Source organism: Gallinula chloropus, assembly GCF_964237585.1.
Source record: "Gallinula chloropus genome assembly, chromosome: 9".
NCBI classification, from domain to species: Eukaryota; Metazoa; Chordata; class Aves; order Gruiformes; family Rallidae; genus Gallinula; species Gallinula chloropus.
The window spans coordinates 17,439,714-17,466,394 of NC_140094.1; the positions used below are offsets into that span (position 1 = coordinate 17,439,714).

At 49.2% G+C, this 26,681-nt stretch overlaps 1 protein-coding gene across 1 annotated transcript in view; it reads right to left on the bottom strand.

The window, feature by feature from the left end:
- Window positions 1-26,681, bottom strand: part of IGDCC4 (immunoglobulin superfamily DCC subclass member 4) — a gene marked incomplete at both ends in the record, with an annotated part of 92,103 nt that overhangs the window by 45,897 nt on the left and 19,525 nt on the right. The window contains 2 exons of the mRNA XM_084267795.1: window positions 2,817-2,958; window positions 11,609-11,932. Of these exons, the coding sequence (XP_084123921.1) occupies window positions 2,817-2,958; window positions 11,609-11,932 (466 nt within the window). The remainder of the gene's footprint in view (window positions 1-2,816; window positions 2,959-11,608; window positions 11,933-26,681) is intronic.

The window sequence follows — 26,681 nt, forward strand, 5'->3', positions numbered from 1 at the left end:
TCCTCCCTTGCAGAATTTGGAAAGTATACAGAACAGACTGAAGCACAAGTCCTCAGGACAAGTTAGGACCCTGCAGCTTTCTTTGCTGCACACTCAAATTCTGTAAGCCCCTCTGCTCAGAGCTCCAACTCTGTACATGAACATGAGCCCCACGAAGGCATTCCTGATACAGGACAGAAGTAAACTCTCCACACAGTTCAAGCCCTCACTTAGCCAAAATCTGGAAGAAGATACTGTGACTGCAGGCTACGTGATCCGCAGGGTACGTGTTTATGTGCAGACCTCCAAAGACCTCTAGTTCTTAGCAAGTACTCAGCTTGGCTCTAGAGAAAATAAACAGCAATTTGGAGCCTGGTGTGAAACTCAGCCAGCACCTAAACAGAGAAGAGACTATGCCAAGTGATGTAGCACACACCCCAAAGCAACTGCAATCTAGAGGAATCCTGCAAGCCACCTCTCAGCAGCTGCTGCAGATTTAAAACCACAGTTTTTAAAAGTACTTCAGAGCCAGAATTGCAAAATACTTCTGTGTCTTACTCACATAGGAAAGTTAGATGATGTCCTGAACTTCAGCAGGGCAGGAAAGGTACTGTGAAAACATCAATAAGCACTTCTATACCCTTTGGCTTGTCTAAGCATTTTTTAAAGCTCAACCACCAGTACCTTGGAGGTGGCACAATGCTACAACCTGCACCCAAGGGTGAACAAAGTGCCCAAAGACAAGATCAACATAAAAAAGAGGAAAAAAGGGGGAACCCCCCCAAACAATATTAGCTTGTCCTGACTATTTTATCCCTCCTAAAATAAATCATCAACACTGATGTAGCAGCGTTATCTCAAGGGCTGTATCTACAGCCCCAGAGCCTGATTTCATACAGATACCTAAACCTTGCTGGTTTGGAATATGAAATCATCGCCCCGACGCCCACCTATCCAAACGATTGCATTTTCACAAGCTCATCAGATGCAGGCACAGGAGGGAGTCCACAGCAATCAGAGGCTGGCCTGAGATCTGGTCCTTAGGCGTGATGGGGTAAGGATAACAGAGAGCTCTGGTTGGCAGCCAACATTTCCTGGAATTCACTTAATTCCTTCGAAAGCCGGTTATATTAAACCCAACAACAAAAACTAGACAACAACAACAAAAAAAGCAAATCCTTCTGCAAAAGCACATTAGCTAAAACATGATTTAAAAAGCAAGATCTGCAGCCAGAGATTATGGTCTGGCTTTTACAAGGAAAACAATTTTCAGGCTGCCGTGTTGAAAGCAATCTCCAAGCAAGTAATTTCACAACATCCATCGAGCTGTCTCATTAAAAAGCCATTGCCCTATCTATGGCACACTTCCCTCTGCAATCCCTTCTCTTTTTTTGTCTGTTCTTTCTTTTTAATTAAATAATTTTCTTCTCATTACAAAGCAACAGCCACCTATAAACCTTTAGATGCCACACTTCAGACTCAAGGATACAAGCGGTTATTCTCACAGAAACACTAATTGGTGCAGAATTATTCCTAAACCTTACCCCACCCCTCTTTCCCTCCTCTCCTCCTTGGCTTAACTTCCCTGGGAGGGAAACAGCTCCTTCTGCCAAACAGAAAAAGGAGTTTTTAAGAACTAAAGGACAATGCAGTCCCTGATCCTTGCGGGAGTGACATCTGCAGCCCAATGAACAGCCAGCTAATGGTTTGTCCTCTTCTTGTGCTCGTAACTGGCTTTGGTTAAGGAAGAGGTATCATGCTGCAGGGCTCTTTTTGCCAGAAAGAGAAAATTCGGGGTCTTTTCCAAGATGATCTCTAAACATGGGAATAAACCAAATGGAAAGACCACACGGTGCTCTACCAGATGAATCATTAACCCTAAGACAAATCTGTGCGGGAAGAAAATGACCATCTCTAAAACCACAACCAACAGGAAAGTAAACCCACATCACAGAGTTCAGCTGGGTGTGCCCAGTACCCCCAGTCAGCTGGAGAAATATTCCTCACACCAGGCACTAATCTCCCAAAGACTCCTACCTCACTTCACACGAGAGGCCAAGCCCCCGCCACAGCCCGCTGTGCCCTGTTCCCTGCACACAGAGCCCTGTGCAGGGTGCAGGCTCCGTGCTGGAAGAACGTTCCAAGTTTCACTATTCACTTTTACACTGCTCTCTTGATTTCCCTCCAATGCTCTGGGTGAGGAGTAAACAGGAGCATCTCCCCTACGAGGAAAGGCTGAAAGAACTGGGGCTGTTCAGCCTTGAGAAAAGAAGGTTAAGAGGGGATCTTATTAATGTTTGTAAATATCTCAAGTGCAGGACACAGGGGGAAATGGGCAGCCTCTTCTCAGTGTCTGTGGGGACAGGACAAGGGGTGATGGCCTCAAGTTGGAGCACAGGAAGTTCCACACCAATACGTGGAAGAACTTCTTCACGGTGAAGCTGAGGGAGCCCTGGGACAGGCTGCCCAGGGTGTGTGGAGTCTCCTTCTCTGGAGGTATTCCAGCCCTGTCTGGATGTCGACCTGTGTGACCTGTCCAAGGGACCCTGCTTTGGCAGGGGGTTGGACTCGATGATCTCTGGAGGTCCCTTCCAACCCCTACAAGCCTGTGACTCTGTGATTGTGTGATCCTGTGCTGAAATGGTGTGTTTCTACACACTGACTTCCCAGACCAACTGAGCTGGACCTGTCTGCACAGCCCCTTTGACCACCAACCCTTACATCACTTCATTATCAAGGTTCAAGGTCTGTCATCTCTCTATTTTTGTGAAGGATTTCCACATCTTAAAACGGTCAGGTTTTGGTTTGCTGACCCAGGAAAGCAAATGGGGAATCACCTGGGTTCTGCTGGCACAGGTCCATGGTCCTTCTCCCACGTGATGACGGGGGGGGGCAGTCCTTCGATCCCACACTCGAACCTGGCCATGCCATTTTCCTCCACCGTCTGCGACTCCGGTTGTTGGAAAAAGCGTGACAGTGCTGGGGAAAGAAGAAGGGAAAGGAAATGAATCACTCAGTGTTTCTGCACTGCAAACCTGTTACGCTGCAGGAGCTGAGAGGAAGGAAGGCTTTCTCTCCTAAAGATAGCCTGAAATGCAATTCCTCGCCTTCCCATGCCCCACAGACCCTCAGCAGCCTTGACACCAGTAACTGGAAGGTTTCACTGTGCAGTTAGCTGGTTCCAGCAGTTGCCTTCCTAAACTGCTTCCTTGTCTGTTCACTTGCTCCATTCGGGAAGGACAAGTAGAATGACAAAAAGAAGAGGGGAAGCACCACAACCCTGAGAGAGGAGTTTCCCCTCGCCCTGTGACATTCCTGCAGCCACAGGAAATGAAAACAAGAGGAAGAGCAAAGCCAGACACTGAGTTACATGTGCAAACAACTGCCCACAGCCTGGCAAGGCTGCAGACCAGGGTGAGAAACTAAGAGGTACAATTCTCCTGCTCCACAGTGAACAGCTTTGCCCACAGAAACCAGCTTCACCCTAGTCAAGCAGATGAGATGCAGACAGGGGGACACAGACACCTTGTTAAGAGGAGAAGGATGGATTTCATATGTGCCAAGGTGCTTGTTTGCTCTCCAAGGCTTACTCCTGTCTATGTGCTTCCTTCTATGCTACAGGGGCTGAACAGGGACAAAGCACTAAGGTTTGTGACTGTTCTTGGACCCCACCCTTCCCATCCTTCATACACAGCTGCCTGATCTTCCTCTCCTTCCAGCAGGCAGCAAAACCCCTGGCTGAAACCTCCCCCCTGGGGCTGTCAGCATCTGTCTTATCAATAGCATAACCCCAAGGCATCTCAGTCACATGTGGAGGTCTCAATATGCATGCAGGCTCCTTGATGGGTGCAGAAAGTCTGTTCTTCTCTACCAGAAGAGCTGCCTCCTGCTTTGAGTAAGTCTCTGTTAAACCCCCTCTGCTGTTAAACCCTCCCTGCTGTACAAATTCACCCAGCAATGCTGTAACAAAAGTGCCAAAAGTCCTAAACATGGCACAATAAACATAAATTTCAGCCAGAAAACAGGCTTGACTGCTGGGCCAAGCACAGCACGGTGCTTATGAGGATCCCAAGCAACCTTCTGCTCCTCCAACAGAATCGTGCTTGTCCCCCCACCCCATTGCTTCCTGAGAAGCTGGCTTTGGATTTAATTTATTTTTTGGAGGGAATCAACTTTTTAAAAGAGGAATCAGCTTTTCAAAGGGCAGATAATGGCAGGACAAGGGGGATGGATTGAAGCTCAAGGAGGGAAGGTTTAGATGAGATATTAGGGGGAAGTTCTTTACAGGGAGAGTGGTGAGGGGCTGGAACAGGCTGCCCAGAGAGATGGTGGGTGCCCCATCCCTGGGGGTGTTCAAGGCCAGGTTGGATGGGGCCCTGGGCAACCTTGTGTAGCTCCAGGCCTGGAGGTTGGTGGCCCTGCCTGTGGCAGGGGGTTGGAGCTCTGTGCTCCTTGGGGTCCCTTCCAACCCAGACCAGTCTGTGATTCTATGATTTATAGGACTCCAAAACCAAAACTTTCTTAGCATCACACACAGCTACATGCACATACACACTTTACTGCAGCATTAGCTTGAGAAAATATGCACAGCTTTGAAAATTAAATGCTTTTTACATGACCCATTTTAACCTCAGCATATTCTCAGCTGCCATCAGTGGGGTTTTTTCTATTATTTAAATAGTTATCACATGTTTAAGGAAACTCATCTCTCTCCATGGCAGCGACAGACTGAATTCTCCCACCGGCTGTCCAAGTGTAGCTTTTCAATACGAATGGCAGTGAAAAGTGTTTTCCTGGAAAATTCTTAAAAAGATGTTAATGTGTAAGGCCCTGAGTCAGTCAACTGCTTTAGTATTTGCAAGTGCACACCACAGACTGCTTTAACACACAGTCAACGTCTCCAGATTACAAAATCTTCCAAGATTGTGTTAATAAAACTTGCTGAACCCAAGAGTTTGAAAGAAAATCCATCAAATGCCAGTACACGGTCAGGGTGGCACCATCAAAGCCACTTTTAGACCAGTCTCCAGAGATGCAGAGCCAAAGTAGCACATGGTGTGTGTGAACAGCAATGCCACTGTCACCAGCAGCTGAGGAAAGGCTCCCTGAACTCCAGGGGGGAGCTCCCCGCTCTCTTTGCTCTCTCTCATGGCTGCATGTATATGATATATCTCATGTATATGATGTGGGACAGATGAGGGATGTCCAGTGAGCCAGGCTTACCTCTGCACCTTCTGGCATGGAAATATGGAGCAGTACCTCCCAAGCTCCCTGGGGCTACCCAGCCAATAACCTGTCCTAAAGTAAGGGGCTGCTGGCTCTTCCTCACCTGCCAGACCTGCCTCTGCAAGCTTGAAATTCCCTGCTGAGAACCAGACCCTGCCCTTCACCTCGCCCCAGCCCCATCTGCCTGTCGTGCTGGGCTCCAGAACGGCTCTTCAAAAGCAAAGAGCCAAGAAAGGCACCCGTGACAGATTTCTCATTAGGATGTGGAGGAGCGTGACTAAACAGCGACCCTGATTAGGCAGCTCAGCGCCCTTCCCGCTTGGAGGGGTGCACAGGAACTGCCAAGGCTTCCCAAGCACAGGCTCAGCTCCTGGGTAGAGCCAGCAAAAGGCTGACAGCTCGGTGAGTGCTGAAGGTCCAAACCTTGGTTTGTCCCTCGGTGCTTTCTTGTGGTAACTCTTGAGGTGGGATTCAAAGGTGGAGCAGCTCCATCTTGCTTTTACAGGATCAGGGTAGGGATAGTGGGAATTGCTAAGGTCAGGCTGAAAAAAAATCACCTCTGCAAGTGCTGGGAGAAGCAGCCTGCAGCCTGCCCAGCAAAGGAGAGGGCAGGGAACATGAACAGTGATCTTTTGTGCACAGACAGCAACACCAAACCAAGGTCAGAGTGGTGAAAAGGTATCTTTGATGCAGGACCAAACAAGAACCCTGGATCTTAGCACCAGTGAGGCTCAGGCACAGACTTGCTGGCCAGGTTCATCACTTCTCCACAAGCATCTTCTGCACTGGCTTGGTCCCTTGCGTTCCTCCTCTCTCATCCCAAGAGCTACTAAGGTGGAACAGAGAAGGCAGGACACATCCAGCACCTACAGCATGACCCAACCAAGACTCAGAGCTGTGCTGCAAACAGCTGGTGCTGGGAGGAAAGGACCAAGGCAAGCCTGCTGGGGAAGGAAGGGCCTGGAAAACAGGTCCTGCTACTCTGATGCACTGCACAGAGACACATGCAGGTCACGGTGAGCACAAGACAGGCTCCAACACACTGTTCACCCCAGGGCCACAGGGATGCTCAGGAGGAGGTGTTCTCCCCCCAGACACAGGTACTGATGGAAGGGACTGCTGTGGGAATGCTACAACACAAGCAAGTTTTCACACAGGGAAAGAAGATGCTTGAGGGGAAAAGACAAAACACAGATGACAGATACATAACTGGACATTATTTTAACTTCCCAGCTAGGGTTTAGCTTGCAAAGCCATCCCAAGCCACAAAACACCTCCCAGCCCTGTTGCACTGATTACCCCGAACACTTTCATAGGCCACTCAGTAAAAATTACTCACTACAGGCAAGAAGGTGAAGAGCATTACAGCAAATTGCCCTCAGCAACATGCCACAGCACCAGGCTCTGCGCCTTCAGGAAGGGAGCACACAGCTCCCTCCCCACTGACACGCTAACCCCAGCTGCAGCCGAGCCGTGTGTGCCAAGGCAAATCCAGGGGTGACTGCAGGATGGTTGAAACACAGCACCCTCCCCCTCTCCCAGCAGCCTGATCCATGCAGGAGGCCATGAGCTTGGAAAGACTGCCAGGCAGCAACACTACACCGCAGGCAGAAAATGCAGTCTATGCAAGGAATTCAGCCTTCTGAAATGGGCTCGCTGCTCTCTCCCACAGCGCTTTGCCCCCGGACTCGCCATGTGCTTGTCCCCTTTGGATCTTTCACAACTATTAGTAGGTATTTCTAAGATGGGGGCAACTTTGGCTCTGGCTGAGATCACATAGACTGTCCAGATGACCTGTCTCTGAATGACTCACCTCTGAAGAGGCCCAGGGGGGGTGGGGGGGTGGAAGGGAAACAGGCACAGAAAGTCATGGGAGCCATTTGCCACGGCACGATAGCAGGGTGGAGGCAGAGCCAGAGCAGCGCTCTGTCTGCAGGACCATCTGGCAGCACAGGACCAGCGCTGCCCAGCTCACCCAAACAGGGCTTGCTCCAGCCTCTTCACAGATCCCAGTTCCCCACCTACTCAAAACAGCATCAGAAAGTCACATCTTCAGCCTTGAGAAGAGAAGACTAAGGGGGGACCTAATTAAAGTTTATAATTATCTGAAGCAGGGGATGCAGGGGGAATCAGCCAGCCCCTTTTCAGTGGTCTGTGGGGATAGGACAAGGGGCAATGGCTGCAAGTTGGAGCACAGGGAGTTCTGCACCAACATGGGGAAGAACTTTTTCACAGTGAGGGTGACAGAGCCCTGGGACAGGCTGCCCAGGGAGGTGGTGCAGTCTCCATCTCTGGAGATATTCAAGACCCGTCTGGACGCCTGAGTGATATGTCCTAGGGACCCTGCTTTGGCAGGGGGGTTGGACCCGATGATCTCTTGAGGTCCCTTCCAACCCCTACAATTCTATGATTCTATGATCTGCAGCTGGTACAGAGCCTGGGCATCCATCTGCTGCACGCTTCCCTGCCCAGCCTGGCTCTGCCCACAGTCACCCTCACCCATCTTTGAGCCGAATCCACAAAAGAAATCCTTAAACTAAGATTAAATCCCAGCCTGCCTTTCCTCACACCCCAAGCACGTCACAGAGAAGTGACACAGGGAGAGTGGACCATTAAGAGCCCCTGTGTGTTGGTTCCTGCCATGGGGTGTTCCCCCAGGTGCAGCAGCACAGCAAACCTCTGCCGCGATCGCTGCCGGCAGCCGTGCAGCTCCAGCCCGTTCCCTCCAGGCACAGCAAACATCTTCAGCTGACAGTCACAATTACTGTAATTTTCCAGAACCTCCCTCACACAAAATGTTTAAGCTAAATTAACAGCTTTAACAAATCCTCACCAATGTAGTTATTAGCAGGTGGAAAGCTACACCTTCCCACAAGGAAAAATAACGCCCCCGGTATTTCCACGTGGGAGCACACAGGGCTTGGAGAAACCCCCAAACCTCATTCATCAGTCTGAGCTGCTGTTCACCCAACAGGCACACTCACAACAAGAGATGGCAGGGATTCACCCCTCCTCATGAACCACAGCTACGAAGTGTAGATCCACAGACTGTGGGTGGATCCACAGCCCAGGGAAGAAAACAAACCAACAGTCAGAAGCTCAGGCTCATGGCAAGGTCAATACATCCCACCTGCTGAAGACCAGCCTGTCCTGATCAGCAGTACCCCGGGCATCAGAACAAAGAGTAACTCCTAACACCTGAACAGTCTTAGGCAGACTAAGTATTCAGCAACAGGGATTTAAAAAGGCCATTACAATCCTCATTTGCACCAGCTGAACACTAATGTACTGAGTGTTTCTGCCCAGCCCACAAAACAAATCGTGGGGAGAGCTGTATTTCATTAATCAATTCCCTTGCTGCTCTCCATTCAGAGATGGATGCTGCATCAGGTGTGGGCACATGCCACAGGAGCAGTGCAGATGGTAATAAAAGGAGTCACACAGGAGAGAGTTCACCTAAAATTCCCCATTTCTAAGAGAAAACCATTACTGGATGGAGAGATGTGTCACCTGTGTATGATCCTCTGGAAAAATCCAGAGGAGAGAAGGGCAATTTAAGTCTGTCTCCTGGTTTGGAGACATCTCCACTGTTGTCACTCGCAAGACACCAAGCAATGAACCCAGGCCCACACAGAGGCACAGACCATAGCCACCAGGCAAGAGGCACGGGGCAAACTTCAACACAGGTCACCCCTAAAAGGGAACATATCCTAGTCCAGGGTGGCTGGGATCAGGGCAGGAGCATCCAAATAAATCCTCCTGGATTAACAATGCCTTTTCTACTCCAAGTCCCCCCAGATAATATCTACATGCAGGATCCCTGATTCCATCTTCACAGCCCTCAGGAGTCCCTTCACTTAATGAAATACTGGAACCAGCTATTTATCCAGCACACATTTCTAAATCACTGAGGGAACAGGAGGGATGGGTGACCAGCTCTGTGGCTGCTGCATGCTGAACACTGTCTGAGCAGAAAAGGAAGATGTTGCCAGAGTCAAAGATTTCCCCCTGATCTGGCAAAAGCTTCACCTGCCATCAGGAGTGCTGGTTTCTACAGCACGGTGCTCACAGACCGAAACGTGTGCTCAGCCAGACCTGGGACCCCTGCCTGGGGGTCCAGAGGTCAAATATATCATGGGGTAGGGTGGGTGCTAGGACATCCACCCTCCATCTTCACCTAGCACAGCTCTGAGCACGTGCAAAAGCACCTCGGTCCCGATTTCTCTAGACTGGAAATGCACTTCAGGTCTGTGTCTCATGGTGTGCTGCTACATCCATCAACATTCACAGAAGTCACTGTACTGCAGAGAAGTGTGACACTATTTGCATTATTTTCTAACCTCACTTGTTTGGTAGGTCAAGGAATCATTTATCTGCACTCACACAAAATAGCTCCAGGAGCCATTTCTGAATACAAAGGGATTTTATTGTTGAACACTGTGCAAGGATTCAGCAGTTCAGATCTTGGAGTGTCCTTCTCCAAGATCAAAAAGAAAAACAGCCTGAAGAGCCCTTTCTTTCCTCTCCTCCATTATACAGAGATATTCACCTCACAAGATGGTCCAGACACCAAGTGGAGCCACAGACTCTTTGTCATGTAGACAGGCATCTGTCCCAGCTTTCAGCACTGCTCTTCATCTGGAGTTTCCCTGGACTCTGGAGATCTGCACCATGCTGAGATGGGGTAAGTTCTGCCCACAGGAGCATCTGAGCAAACCCAGCGGCACCTCCTGCCTTCACTGGCTAGTGAGGGAGCTACAGCTGCTTGGCTCTGCCCTCCTCTCACCCCTCCTTGCTCAGCATGGACATCTCCAAGTCCCCTCCATCCTCCTTCCCAAACTGCGCTGACTGTTCACCTGGGAACCCAGAGGAGACCGACCCGGAGAGGGCTGAGCTGCATGGCTGGATCCAGTCTGTGAGACCCAGAGCTGCCATCCCTTCTGCTCAGGGCTGTCACCGCCTCCCTGCTGCTTTCCAGCTGAACACACTCTTGGTTCCTTACAAAAGAGCTTTTCCAAGTCCTCCCAAGAGCAGGCCACCTTGTCACAGCAGGGCAGGCTGGGAAAGTATTTGATCCACTCCTGATTTGTACTGGGCCTAGTGTTCCAGGCTCAGCATCATGAGCTGGAACTGCAGGAGAAGAACCTTCAGATTATCAAAAAGGTGTCAGGAAAGGTTACCCTGCCCTGCCTGGCCGATTCCTCTCCAACTCCTCCTCCTGCAGTTCTGACACTGCCAACACCACTCAAACTGGTTGCTAGGAAAAGGATGAGAACAGCCCAGTGACCCATCAGAGGATGAGAGAGGAGAGGCAGCCGTGGAGCCAGGAGGTCCGTCCTGCCCCACCATGGGATCCTGGCCAGGTCTGTCAGACCCAGGAGGAGATGATGGCAGTGGATTCCCCGTCCCTGGAGGTGTTCAAGGCCAGGTTGGATGGGGCCCTGGGCAGCGTTGTGTAGATCCAGGCCTGGAGGTTGGTGGCCCTGCCTGTGGCAGGGGAGTTGGAGCTCTATGATCCTTGAGGTCCCTTCCAACCCAGCCCAGTCTGTGATTCTATGATTCTATGCCTGGGAGCACAAGTCCAATGCCACAATCTAGTCTGGTCTCTGCTGCAGGAAAGGGTCTCATTCCAACATTTCAGACCATGCTGATGCACAAAGGTTTCCATATGAAGCTGACAGCACACCACTCTCCTGCTGCATAATGTGGCTGAAAAGCAGGGTCCTGGACACATCCATCCATGCTGGGACACGCTCACTGGGACAAAGCACTGTAAAACTGTGTAACTATTTTTGCTTGCCTGCTTGAAGAGAGCATGTTTGGGAACTGACATTCAGTGCATCTGTCCCCACCAGGACTCTAGTACCTCCCCTGGCTCCTCAGGCAGAGCTACAACACTCCTGCTCCCTACAGCCACCAGCCTGAGCTCTCATCAGGTAGGTTGCTTTGCCAAAGATTAAGGTCCTGCTGTTCAGCTACTCACTGTGCTAAAGGCAGAGCTAAGCTATCAGAGACAAAAGCCCTCAGAAGGGGAGATGTCCAACATCCTGTCCGTGAGGACCTCACAGCACACCTCCCTTGGGGCATCAGTTCCCAACTATGTTCAGAGTCTTCTTCCTTTTCACAAGGCCATATTCAGACACATTAAAGCTGTCAAAGTCACCATCATTCATGGCTGCTGGCACTTACCTGAAGGAGTTTCACGGGATGGTTGTTAACAGTGGGATAACACAAAGGTACCACTGCTTATTTGTGGACTATCCCAAAATCCCACCTACACATCATTAATAGAATTTCACTTCACAGCCACTTTATCTCAAAGTCCCTGGGAGGCAGATGGTCTGTACAAACCCAGGGGCAGGGGGGAAGAGAAAAACAACAAAAAAAAAACCCCAACACTTACTTGAAAGTCTGACTGCAGCTGTTTGACTGGTGACAGCCCCTAGGGTGCTGTGAGACACACAGGAGTAATTACCCTCAGCACCAGCCCTCTCCGGGTATTTACTGTCCTTTGCTTGGGATGAGATGAAGAGTGATCCATTCGGAAGTACATGGAGATGCTCCTGCTCCACTAATGGAAACCCATTCTTCTTCCACGTGATATTGATGACCTGCTCAAGAGGGGCCAGGTTACAGTCCAAAACCACGATTTGGTTTGGCTCCAGTATCACCTTTGCAGGACCAGCACTACAGCTCAGCTCCAGAGAATCCCCTTCCAGCAGCCTCCCTGCAAAGAAAAGACAGTGTTGCAGTGGGGGTTGCTTTCCTTGGTTAATCACATCCCAGTTTTACACAGTGAAGGAAGCTCAGTTCTCCTTGAGTGTGGTTGGAGAGAACAGGTAAAATTCAGCCTTGTTAGGTGACCAGCACCTCCCATGACACTTGAGCACTACATTCCCCATCACACATCCCTAGGGCTGGAAGCACAACCTGCACCATCTCTGCCACCCCCAGTGGTGCCCAGCAGCCACCCCTTCTGCCCACACTTGCTTTTTCCATGCTGGACTGAAGCAGAGAAGAACAATGGGAAGAAGGTGACGTGACAGCAAGAGTAGGAACAAGAAGATGCAACGTGGGTCCCAACCCCTCCTTCACCTGCCATGCTGCACATGAGAAACAAGGGCTCCCCCTCACATACCTCCACACCAGAGCCTCCTCTGACACTGATCAGCCCCGTAAGACAGCTAAGCAGAAGCAAAGTTGTTCAAGCCCAACTTGGTACCCAAAGCCAATGATCATGACTTGGCTGGAGCAGTGGTCTCTGCACAGCAGCAACAAGGCCCAGCCAAGGCCCCAAGGGCAAAGCAGCAACCTCCTTCAGAGGGGATGCAGGATGGGTTACACCAGAGGGAACTGGCAGGAAGAGCTGGAGTCCAGCTGGGAACCCACACATCATACATCCTCCACTGATGACATTCATGTACCCAGAGACTCATCTCAAAGGAAAGACAACAAAGTAGCGGCTCAACTGTGACCTGCTGTCTCTGAGCATTTTAACCCATAAAACTGAATCCAGAATGAGAATGGATGGATGCATTCTCCCTAGTAGAAAAGGATATTCCAGCTGCAAATGGATGGTCACATCATGTCTTACCCAGAACTTGCCCTTAGACATCCTGCCTGCTGCAGGCAGAGGCCAGGGCGAAGCTGAACAGGTCTCAGTCTGGCCAGTTTCCAAACCCACATACTCGTAGGAGAGCTCCACCTCTGAAACAATGTTCAGCATTTCCTAAAAGAATATTGCCATTAATAAAATGCATTTGCTGTTAGAGTTCTCCAGAGACACTAAGTCAATGTTAGCTGGCAGCGCCGCTTCCACACACCAGCAATTTCAATCTCTGCTGTGCTCAAACCATCACCATCCCCTCTTTTTATGGCTCCACTCCAAATTATTTTGTCACTGCTCCAATCAGAAATGTTTCCTGCCTCTATAACAAGTTTATCAACACTGGATATGAACCACATGGCTCCCTGCCCGTCTCCTATCGCAGAAGGCTACAGATTAATTTTATAGGAATTCAAACACCCTATTAAACCTGCTACTACCTACTGCTGATAAAAGGGCTGCACTTTAAGAGAGTGTGTGTTAAGCATGCAATTAGGGGCAATGACACGCAAAATTACACATGTGGGGAGATGGAAACTATTGCAAGGCATGTGCTGGCACGTGCAGGTGCCCCCCGAAAGGAAGGGCCTAACCCTGCCCACACGCGGGGCTGATTCGGTGCCCACCCACCCAAGCCTGTGGGGATGGGGACCCCTCAGGTTTGTCCTCACTGCCAGTTCACAGAACAAGCACCAAAGGCTTGATCTCAGCCAGCTATGTCCTTTCAGAGGCTACACAAGAACGCTGCCTGTCCTGTAGACTGGAATCATTGTGTGGGACGGAGCAGACATGACCCCAAGCACCCCCATCTTCACTAGGATCTCCACCCTGCCAGGCCCTGCACCCCAGCAGGATGCAGAGATGCCCATTTCATGCCAAGCTACACAGACTGCACAACAGCCTGGCACTGTGCTCCACAACAAAGGGACAGCTTACAGCTGACACAGAGCTGCCTGCAAGTCCCTGGATTTAGGGGTTTCCTGCATGGATGCTTCCACTGCACCACTGAGTCATGCTCTTCAGGAAGAGGGCACAGCAAGGAGCAGCAGAAGCCACCAAGCACTGATGTGATGAATGCACTGCAATGTAAGTTTTGGCTTTGTTGGCCAGCACAGCCCTAGCAGGTTCCTCTGCCCAGCCCACTCAGGCCAAGGAGAAGGCTGAGGAGTGCCACTATGCAGGGATTGTCCCCACATGCCCTCCTGAGAGGGCAATTCTGCCTGTTCATGTCTCCTAGGGAAGATTAATCATTTGAGGATCATGGCAAGCTACAAAAGTCACTCACTGGCTCCACCAGGGGCTAAAAATAGGGGAACATGAGGCTGACTGGCTGCCCCAAATGCTCTGGAAAATACTGCCACTGGAAGCCTTCCATCCAAGGCAGCTGGTACAACAAGATGTACAACATAGGGAGAAATAAAGCATACAGCAAGATACCAGCCAACACAGGCACACAAAATGACATGGCCAAACTCAGGAGAGGGTTAACAGTCTGAGGCTGGGGAAAACTGCTGAGCTACGGACAGGAGCCACCACACTGTACTGAGAACCCCCATCCACAGGAGCAGCAACCCAGGAACTTCTCTGAAGGGATCTCCCAATGGGTGCTCCACGCAGCCAGCCCATGTGGGTACATCACCCCAGGGAGGTAGGGTTGCTAAGGCAAAGGCTGAGGCACAAGACAGAGCTTATTTCAAAACACATTGAAACTTTGTTGGCTAAAATCTTTATACTTTGCTTTTCCTTAAATGTGTTGTCTTTAGAAGCACAAGTAGAGACTGAGAAGACAAGGAATTAACTCCAATGACACATCAGCCCCCTTAGCCCACAGCTCCAGCTTTCTCTTTGCATCTTACCCCCCTGAATCCCAGCATTACACATCAGTGCAACAACACATCAATGCATCTCCAGAGCTCCCACGTGGCACCAACACTGCCTGTGCCTACTCTTCCCCTGCCATACTGCAGCAGGGCTGGGTGGGCACGGCCACATGGAATCAGCTGCCTCTGGACATCCCAGGCATGTCCCACCACACACATGGGCTGTCCTCTCGCCTTTGTGTTCTCCACGGGCTCCTGCTCTGTGCCAGGCACTCCTGCTCATTACTCAGGGAGACAGCCCCAGTATCTGTCCTATTTTCTGTCTTCTTCAGGCAGCAATTAAAAAAGGTATTCTGCTGAAAATATTCCTTCTGGTGGGAAGGTGAAGAGCGAGGGGCTGGCTGGCTGGCTGGAGCAGCCAGGAATAGAGTAGAGAGCTGCAGTGCATCTTCCCACGCCAGCACAGGTCGGTAAGAAGCAATTATCAGCCTCTCAAACTTCAATCTCTTAAAAATCAACTCAATCTGCTCTCAGCAGAGCCCAAACAGACAGCTCCACGCTTTGCACCACAGCAGAAGCAGTGCTGCTTTTAAAAAACACATGATGTTGTTTCTGTACCCCTAAGTATCATCCAGACCAAACACACCTGGATCCAAGCTGCTGGTTGGTGTGTTAGAGAGAAAAAAAAGGGCCAGTTACAAAACTCCATGTGGACTGCAGAGCTCGCCCACACCAAGCCTGAGGGTCTGCTTCAGGTCTCTGCCACAGCAAGGAAAATCGACCCTTGGAGGGAAAAGCATCTGAGGCTGGACTTGAGAGCCCAGGAGTGTAAAGGATCATGGTTTGTTTCTATCATCAGTACCTGGGGCGTTTGCTGAGCTGGCCAGGACAATACCAACTATCCACAGGAGGAAGGTTGTTTTCTCTCGTGCCTTCACACCAATGAACACAGGATTGCACAACATCTTTAAAAAGCAATGTGACTCCTTTCCTGGAAACCTGTTCCTATCATATAATCCACCCAGGAACAGCAGAAACCATTTACAAGCAACCAACCTCCGAGGTAGCGATACATTCCTACTCGCAAGCGTGTACGGCGCTGCCAAGTGATGCTCCACACCACGGTGGGAGCTCGTGGCCATGCTCAAACCACTGCCCTTTATTCCAGGAGCACCAAAAAATGTTTCTAGACCAAGAAGCCACGTAAAAGCCCAGATCTACTCACAACCCTCGGGGCTCTAAGGGAACATCTGGCAGAGGACCATGGCAAGGGCAAAAACGTGTGACAACCCATCACATCCTGTCACTCAGAACAGTCTGGGGAGGCTTCCAGCTGGGCAAATGAACCCCTCAATTGACACCAGGCTGCTCTGGAAGGCAAGCCCTCAATCATCCAGCCCTATTTTCTGCCCCTTTGGCCCCAAATACTGCAAGTTTTGGGGGACAGGCCCTTTGTACATACAGAGGCCGGAGCAGCAGGGCCCAGGATCCGGACCTGGCATTGCAAAAAGCCCCACTATGACTCTTGTCCTAAGATGTTTAAAGAACTGTATACATACTCCCTGATTAAGGAAAAAATACCTTCCAGGCTCTGGAAATGCAGGAGGAGGTCTGGTTCAAAACACCACACTAAATTAGCAAGCCTGACAATGAGATAAAAGCTCCTTCAAGGGAAACGATCAGAAGAGAGTAGAATTACTCCAAGTGAGATCAAAGACAAACAGAATCAGGAATGTTAAGTGCTTACAGAAGCTACTGACTATTTCCAACCTCCGTTCCTCATCACACAGTGAAAGAAATGGATACCACCCTGTTTAAACAGTCCCACGCTCGTGCAGCCTCCTGCTCACCTTGACCCTCTTACCTGCTGGAGGTAATGCTGTAATGAATGTAGTGAAGGCTGCCCAGAGCGGCCTCACACAGCACATACAGCTACTCCAAGGGACAGCAATAAGGTGGAGGTTGGCTTCCAAGTCAGAAGCCAGAAGATCTTTCCATGCACCCGTTCAAGGCAGGTGTTTCAGCTACAGATCCGTGCTTTGGAGCTGGAAGAGCTTTTCGCCTTTGGCTCCTCCTGGATGTAGCTTCAAGCATGAAAGCCTGGAAGAACTGACAGTTTTCAGCTCATGGATTTCTAAATTGAGGCCAAAGAACCCTGTACAGCAACATCACGTACACATTCAAAGCAGGGTTTTACACCCCATCACATGAAACTGCCTGCCTACCAACTACTCAGAAACTATGTCCTCCAACTGAGAACATCTCAAAATACTTCTCTGAGGGGCTAAAAGCAGAGCAATGGGTTGCAAGAAGAGAGGACCCATCCAGTCTCAGGTAACCAGCACAGTTCATACCAAACTCCACTAAGCCCAGTAAGCTGCTGAGCTATTCCAAGGCGGGCAGGATTGGTTTTGAGAGTCTGAATGTATGTGCAAATGCAAACCCACATGTAGATATGTGCCACATACATGTGTATTCACATACACAGAGTTCAGGGGAATGCAGATGTATTCAAATGTAGAGCATGCCCTGAAAGGAAAGGTCTTTGATGCAGCAAGTTAAAAGCACTTTGTTCCCATGCAAACTGTATTTTCTGACCCAGGCTCTGCAGGGGTATTTTGCTCTCTCCCATGTTGCTAACCCCTACAGTATGCACAGAAACAGCCCAGGAGAAAAATGTTCTTTTTCTCCCATTTATTTCCTCCCTTCCCTCAGCCAGCCAGGCACCTCCAGGGGCCAGGCCCAGCGAACTTAATGAAAAAGCCTCCTGGTGAGTAGCATAAAAACCAGGGCATTTCGGATGAACAAAGGTTGTAAAATCTTCAAGGCACAAAGCTGTCCTCTTGCCTTCCACAGCAGCACAGCCCCTGCCAGCAGCAGGCTCGATTCCAGATGCAAAACAGACATCTGAAAACCCACGTTAAATGGGCGAACATCTCAACATACAGCTCCCATCATCTCCCCTCCCCTACACCAACAGGTGGGAATAGCCCAACTTAGCAGTGAGGAAAGAGGCAAAAGAATCAATTCTCCTGGTTTTGTAATTTCAAAACTATAAATAAGCAGGTGAAGTGTGAGGTAGCAGCACAGCAAGTTCTGGCAGATCCCTCACAATGCAATTACTTGGTCAGAGGCGAGACCCGCAGGGCAGCGCTTTCACATCCAAGACACACAATACTCTAAGCCCACAGATCTGTTGGGAGCTTGTGCTCCGTGGCTGAGAACAGCACAAAACTCCACTTGTCTCCTCATATATTGGGTTATTTCCCTTCCCTTCCCTGGGATTTAACCACTTAAATCAAGGAGGAAAGACCAAACCAAGGGAGATGCTTGTTCTGGTGAAATTTTGGCTATCAGTAGTAAACATGTCCTTGAGCTCTGTTACACACCACGAGCAAATAAAAGGTTACTGTTCAACAGAAGACAAATGGCTTTGTTCAGAGGAGGAGGAGTTGTGTTTCAGTACTTAACTTTAAAAACAAAACACACACATGCTGGCATAAATCACAAGGGATGTGTTTCTGTGCAAGTCACTGGTGTATCTTCACTGGTGGTTCTTTTTATCTCATACAGCACCCAGCACAACTGGAATGAGCTGAGCTGCAATCCCCCCCCACCAAGGTCTGTGAGTAAGTTTACTGCCAACTCCCAAATGGCACATCACCATGAGGACACACAGCTCTGCCACGTTACGTCAGACAGACGTCCGTGTCCCAGTTCCCAGCACAGCACTGCCATAAACTCAGCAGATAAACCCCTCTCAGTTACACAGCAGAGCTCAGGCTCTTCTCTGGCTGGTGAGAGGACAGCAGCCCAACATCTCCTCATCACAGCCACAACCTCACCACCAACCCAGCCAGCACCACAGAAAGGTAATATTGGAGGGAGATGCACCATCTTCTTGTCCACAAACTGACTGGGCTGTGAGAAGACAAAGAGCTTTAGGCACACACAAAGACCCAAGGTCCCAAGGCGCATTCATTCCTACAAATCCCAGCCCATTCCCGCAAACACCTGGCCCAGCAATTACATGGCTTAGAGCTTCACTTCAAGGCACGGGAGGCCCATCTTCAGCTCAGCTGAGTGAGGCCCCAGGGCCAACTCAAGGACAGGACCCAACCCAAAGCAGCTGAACCACTGGCACCTTCCAGTGCCTTCACACAACAACCCTCCCAACACTTCCAGCCCAAAACAAATAAAGTTGCGCCGAGCCAGACAGGACCCGTCACAGCACAGGCCTTGGGAGATTAATACTTCACAGAGAGCAAAGTACAAGGGTTTCTAATCTGACACACTTCCAGAGCTGACATCACTTCTAGCTCTTGGCAGCCTGAGATTTTCCTGGGGAGCCGCTGTTGTGCTGCAGGTCCCATAGCCTGGAGCCCGGCCAGCGCGTTTCCTATTCCACACACACATCTGGCACTTTGGAACTGGCTTGTGCACCTTGCAGAGCTCCAGCCAAAGAAAACCTTCCGGGGAGCAAGGAGAGCGGCTCAGACGAGCCCAGCGTTTGGTCGTCGTGTGTGTTCTGTAGGGTACGGGGCAGTAAGAGGAACAGGCTCCTCTCTCCCTTCCACACCCCACAGGAGGTGGCAGGAATTCAGACTGCAGTGGAGCCTCTGCACTGTCACCTCTCTTAATTTATGTATTTATTTTGGATGCTGAACCCGTGGAACTCAACAGCACAATTAATCTCATTTAACCGGGAGTGAACAGCACTGAAGAAAAGTGGAGTTACTACTTCCAAAGGGTTTTCCTACCTCTCAGCAAGCCAACTACTGTGCCATTGTTCTGCTCAATGTAACCCTCTGCCGATGCTCTTCAGAGGCTCTTAGAGCTGTAGAAAATCTTTACATTCTCACTGTCTAACTCAAAGAGTGACTATACTTCAGTGTGCCCCCATTAAAGCAACACAAAGCCCTCTTTCTTCTTGGAAACTTTATACATTGACAATTAAAAGTCAATAGCTTGGTCTCAGTCTGTTTTTAGGGCAATTGCACTTGGTGAGTGGTGACCCAGAAAGAAATCTGGGTGGAGGTCTCTGATGAAGTCTGCATTCTGGGTGCTCAGCAACATCAGCACTAGAAACGCAACGGGAAGGGCTCTGAGGTCCGAGCACCCATGATCTCTACAGAACGGGAGGCTGAAAGAGGAGCTGGGCACCTAAATCCCCTTGTGCACTGGCATCCCTGTGACACAGTGAAACAGGAAACATTCTTCCACTCATCCAGACAAGTTCTGTGAGACGGAGGGGTCAAGGTCCCTACATTCTCCTCCCAGTTACCAGACATTACTGGAACTTTCCACTTTGTAAGGGGAACATGAACAAGCTAAGAATAATACAGTTACACCTTCAGTTTGCATTTAGCCTCTCTGGAACTTTTTAAACTCTGGCTTTTAAACTATTTCCAGGGCTGCTGGAAAGGCCATTTTACTAACACTTGATATCCACACAGGGCAGATTGGTTCCAGTACCAAGCAGTGCTCACCACTGGGCAGCAGGCCTTATCCTACTCCTGCATATACACAAGCTAGATGGTTTATTTAATAATGCAGCATCCCCCACTGCTGCAGGGATATCCATCCAGCTGGCAGCAAGAGACTCTCAGATCAGCCCCTGTCACTAAGCAGATCCCGGCCTTTCACGAGCAGCTGGGTGCCGGCCTGGCACTGTGTGCAGCAAGAGGCTGTCACACTGTCCCCGCATCAAGGGCAGGGTACGAGCTGTGCCAGGAGCGATCCCCTCACACCCTGCAAGGGCCGAGCTGCAGGGGAGGGCTGTGGGATGTCATGGTCAGTCCCCAGCTTGGGCTGGAAGTGTGGTGGTGTCTCTTGTGTCATGGTACACACTGGGACCTGGGATGAGCTGCCAGTGGTCCAGTGGCAGTGCCCTGGAGCTGGATGCTGAGCACATCCCACAGCCTCAGCCAGTCCCAACAGCTACAGGCAGCTTGAGAAGCCAGTTTTAGGGTCTCAGGGTGGCATACACTGCTCTAACACTTTAGGAGGGTCACAGTCTAAGCACCCTTCTGACCAAACAGTTGAACCATATCAACTGCATCTGCCCAAGCAGGTGAGCTGTGCATCCCTAGAAGGGCCAAAAGGGAGTCCAGGCTCTGCTACAAGACCAGTGGCACGAGCGTGCTGCCATCACAAAAACACCCTCTTCCTATGGCTCTACCTCACTTAATTATAACAACCTAAATAAATCTTTACGAGGCTTTGTGGCTTTGGAACATTGATCCAAGCCATTCACCTCATCGGGGTCCATTATTATACTGTCATATGTACACAAAGCCCTTCCATTCAAAAGTTAAACTAATCATAATTTATTGATTTGATGTAGCATGCTCCAAAAGCAGCTCTCCCTGAAGAACGATGCTGGGCAAGAGCCTCTTGTCATTGTTCTCTTCAAATCCCCAGTTAAAAACAATGGAGCAGAAGGGATGGCATGAAAGAAACATTATCTAAATACACCCAGTGCCACATCGCTGTTTATAGGCCGTATCTGAAGAGCTGGATATTATCTAAAGCTGTAATTAAGGTAAATAGGTTAATGACCAGACTCGCTTAGATAAAAGCAAAGGCTGCCAAAGCCCTTGGTAAATTACTATCTTTGTGTATAAATGTAACAGACCAGTCATCAAGGAAATAAAACAGCTGAAAAAGGTCTCCCTAAGTATTTTTAAAGACACTTCTGATGCTCTTAACGCTGAAGCCAACTGCGGCTGCTCATTTCAGCCACCCAAGACCATCAGAGACAGCAACCCACAGCTGCTGTAACCCTGGAAGGGACCCTTAGAGTCCAACTGATTGAAGTACGATTTCTAGGAAGTACAAAATGCTCTCATGCTTCCGTACAAGCTTCAGGTTTGCCCACACATCTTACCTGGGTCTGTGGATGATGCACAGCACATAAGGATAAACACAAAACCAGCTCTCAGGACTGAGTTTCACTGAGATGTTTGTTATTCTGATGTATTCCCTCCAAACAAATGGTCCAGAAAGAGGAAAAAAATCAATAGCAGCTGTAATTTATTAATTGTCTTGAATTGCCAATGGCAATCATAACAGTAAAGTGCTTGCCTCTCACAATGGCTAAGCCTTCATATTTTCTCCTCTCTGACCCCAGCAAGGCTTCTGAAACAACAGCTGAAGTTCAGAGCAGGGCAAAATCTAGACTTGTTAAACTTGGCCTTTCTCAGGTCTTCTCCTCAAGGAGTCTCAAGGCTATTGAGAGCAGAGCAGGCCAAGTTGTCCCTGGGTACAGTAGCACAGCCCCAGCACCCCTTGCACTGAAGGATGCTCATTTCAAGTGCCAAAGTGACTTAAACACTAAAATCACTGAAAACTGTCTCAGAATCCCTGACACTGCCTGTCCTGGGGAAGGCTGAGCTGCTTGTCCCTTTCCCACCCTCTCCACACCAGGCACGCAGCACCCCAAACTTCAGGAAGCCTCCATCTCCTAGATGTCACCTTTTCCTTCCCAAAAACCCGATGAGGAACAGCCGAACCGATCTCTGCAGAAGCTGCACGGGGATCTCAGGACAGAGCCCCAGGTCTGCATTCAGAAATTCACAGCCTAGAAACATATTAAAATTACAAGCTTGAACAAGCACACTGGAACAATAACACATCAGAGTCCTGTAATTGGGCCCTGAAATACATTTAGTGAAAAATACGGACCAGCTGCAACGTTGGAAATGCTCCTAATGCAATCCAAGGTAATTATTGGTAACAGACCATCAAACAAGTGCATTAATACGCTCTGATCAAGAGAGAGAATCAGACGGCCAGTCTGGCATAGCAGCTTGTACCTGCAAATTATGCAAATGACTTGAAAGAGCAAAGCCCCAAAGCCCTAGAAACACTAACTCTAATGAAAGTTATTAAATGCTATTTTTGTTATCTGCTGGTGTTAACATTAGAAGGCCCATTTGCCACGGCGGCTGTAATTTCGCTGCTGAGCAGCGGTCTGAGCTGAATAAGCCCCATGTTTGTCAGTTTAAAGGACCCCATCACACTGAAACAAGACCTCCTGGTACAAAGTTACCTCTTTTTGCACTTGAATTATGTAAGTTTAGCACATTTTTAGGATATACTTTCATCTCTCCATGCCTGAGGCAGGTAAAAGTATGCAATAAGTACATGCTTTAGTATTACAACTCTTGAGAATAGTCACTTCACTAGAAACTAGTATTACCAAACAAAATACACAAAGATCCTTCACCTGTGAGCTATGGTTATTCTGTGTATATTCGAGTACATTCTGTAGCCCTTTTAGTGTTGGTGGCTTTGTAAATGCCAAAGATACAAATATCAGCACTTTAAAGTGAATAATGCCCTGGGAACGTTTCAACTGTTGCTTCCTGACCACCCTACAAGACAAAAAAAAAGGAAATAAAAAGAAAAAAAAGCATCACACCCAATTTCAAACCTTGGGAAAAGTCAATGTGCAGAGGAATGAAGTCTCCACTGCACATCTGAAACTATGAGCCAAACTTCTCAGCAAATAAACCCCATCCTGGTGAGACCACACCTGGAATATTGGGTCCAGCTCTGGGCCCCTCTGCTCAAGAAGGACATAGAACTCCAGAACTTACACCACAGCGCTGAATGATGCACCATAATCAATACAAACAGCCATGAGAGCCCAAGAAAAGGATGTGGAAGTACAGCACAGCAGCAATATTTATGAGCACAGGATAAACCAGACCAGAACAGTCTCGGCTCTCCTGAGAATTTCCACTATTTACACTGAGATCAGAAAATTAAAATGATATTTTACGCTTAATGGTTCAAACCAGACCTGTGAAGTCCTTCTCTCGGTCCCATTTACAACACAAACGCCAATGACAGAGCAAGCAGATGGTCAGAAACACTCCCCTAGAATATTCAGACGATTCAACTTGAATCCGTGCCCAAATCATTTAACTTTAATGGATTCTTTCATTAACAACCAAAGAAAGGGAATATGGTTGCCAGGACATTAAAATCACTTTTTCAATTATACTGTTATAAAATCGAACAAATTAGCTGTAATTCTTAGCCGAAGCCTAAATGGAAGCACGACTTTATGAAAGAAATGAAAATTGATTTGGATTAGTGGGCATCAAGGGCTTTTTAAAAATTAACAAGATTCTTATGACTTCATAGCATGGATGGATTAGCTGGAGGTTTCGCTGCCCTGCGTTCGCTACCTGCCAAGGCACAGCAGCTGGCTTCACAGCATTTGTTACAGTGGGTTTTAATTAGACTGAAGGGAAGAGGATACAAGGATTGAAGCTGGAAACAAAGTTCTGGAGAAGCTGGGCGGTGTCTGAATTCACCTTTTGGACCCGGCCCAGCAGGGTCTTGGCAAAAACCAGGGAAATCAGAACCTCTGGGCTTTAGTGGGATAAGGACTGGAGGCTGCATTATTTTGTTTGCTGTAGTCTGGCTCACAAATTAAGGGAAAACTACCCTGGATGCTTCACAAACACAAAGTAAGAATCAAGCCCAGGATGCCTGCTGCAAACTGCATGCAACTTTAATGCAGGCTGTTAAAATAAACCCCAACAGTCAAACTACCACAAGCACAGAGAAACCCCACAAACCCCCAAAGCAGGTAAGGAGAACAAAGGAAGCAGCAGAAAGAGCAATTTATAAAGGAAACAGGAGCTGTTACACTGGGCACCAGATGCGAGGCAGCTACAGCACAGGGGAACAGGGTCACACTAGGAAGGAAGAAAAGTGTCCTTTATATTATGTAATATGAACTTAATAAAGGAGACATTCACTGAATGGTACTTGCACTGATCACAGAACCCCAGAGGTTGGAAAAGATCTTTAACACCACTGAGTCCAACCAAACTCATCCTCTGCTAAACCATATCCCTGAGCACCTCATCTACCCGTCTGTTCAACACATCCAGGTTCGGTGACTCAGCCCCTCCCTGGGCAGCCTGTGCCACAGCCCCACAACTCTTTCAGGGAAGAACTTTTCCCTCACATCTGAGCTGACCCTGCCCTGGGGCAGCTTGAGGCCATTTTCCCTTGTCCCATCTCCTGTCCCCTGGCTGAAGAGACCATCGCCCACCTCTCTGCACCCTCCTGTCAGGTCAGTGGAGGTGGGGAGAAGGTCTCCCCTCAGCCTCCTCTTCTCCAGGCTGAACACCCCCAGCTCCCTCAGCTGCTCCTCAGAGGATTTGCCCTCCAGCCCCTTCCCCAGCCTGGTTGCCCTTCTCTGGACCCACTCCAGGACCTCGATGTCCTTCTTGTAGTGAGGGGCCCAGAACTGGACCCAGCACTCAAGGTGCAGCCTCACCAATGCCAAGTACAGGGGCACAATCGCCTCCCTAGACCTACTGGCCACACTGTGTCTGACACAAGCCAGGATGCCGTCAGCCTTCCTGGCCACCTGGGCACACTGCTGGCTCATATTCAGTCAGCAGCCATGCAACACCCCCAGGCCATTCCCCACCTGACAGCTCTCCAGCCAATCTCCCCCAAGCCTGTAGCACTGAACGGGTTTGTTGTGTCCCATGTGCAGCACTCTGCACTTGGCCTTGTTAAACCTCAATCCTACAGACCAAGAACACTAAGATATATCTAAGGGAGCCACCCCCCTGCCAGGGAAGGCAGGGCTTTGGAACTGCTGCTCAGCAAAATGAAACTGAAAACCAAGCTGGAGACTTTTATCACCTCACCAGACAATGCTTTTTGAATTCTTTTTACAAAAAGGCATTACTGGGAACTGTCCTGTTTTGACCCCAGTGAGAGGGATGGGATGTTCCAGCGCACATGCTGCACCCTGAACACCTCCAGGATGATGCAGTGCTGAGAGCACCTGCCAGCTGGCAGAGCTGGCCTCTCCCTAAGGTAAATGCAGCACAACGTTGCAAAGCCATTTTCAGGAAATCTTACAACACAAAGCACTTTAGATGTCCCCCCTTTACAAGTCAGCACTCCACAGTGAGTATTTCTACTCTTTATTGTAACACAGTAACACAATTTGCATCAATAAAAGCCAGCTTGAGCAGTTAAACTTTGTTTGGACTCATTATTTTAGGATCCCAGATTGGTTTGGGTTGGAAGGGACCTCAGAGCCCCCCAGTGCCATGGGCAGGGACACCCCTCACCAGCCCAGGGTGCCCAAAGCCCCATTCAACCTGGCCCTGAACCCTGACAGGGATCCAGGGGCAGCCCCAGCTTCTCTGGGCACCTTGTGCCAGAGGCTTCCCACCCACACAGGGAAGGATTTCTGCCTAATATCGCATCTAAATCTCCCCTCCTTCAGCTGAAGGCCATTCCCCTGAGCTTGTCAGCAGTTTTTATATTTAAGAAAACAGAACATGTTTTAATGCAGAACATTTTGAGGTCCACGTGTCTTAAAGCTCTTTTAATGATCTAAAAATTGAAGCACCCTCTGGTTTTGTTATAATTAATGGCAAGATTTGGCCTAATGGGGCAGCAACTATAGAGGCAAACATTAACACAAACCCAAGAGCTTTATCTAATACAGGGATCTGAAAACTCTGGAGTTAGGAGTGCTTTAAGAAAGGACACCCCAGATAAGACTATCACTGACAGTAATCTTTCTGCAAGGCAGAGCAGAAAGGGCTTCTCCAAACTGATGCTTTAGGCTGAAGGTGACTTAAGCAATGTCCTTTTACTTTTGCATCACTGCAACAGCATAAGAGCACGTACACATCAAATCACTGTGCTTCTGCTGAATGGCAGCAAATGCCAGGGTAGGGAACAGCAATTTCCAGCTAAAAGCAGAGGAACTGCCTGACCCAACCAACCGGCACAGATAAACACATCCCACACTACCTGTGAAATCTGGCCTCTGGGTCTACATGGCTCTCAGGTAGAAGCAAGCAGAAAACCAGCACGTCTCATCACACTGCACACACACCAGCACCCTCCTGTCCATCAGCTGTGATTTGCCAGCACCTACAGGGGCTTCTGAACATCCATTTTGACTGTCGCCTATGAGAAGAAGCTTATTATCATCATCATTATTAGTAACAATTATACAACTATTATATATGTTAATATATGTCAAC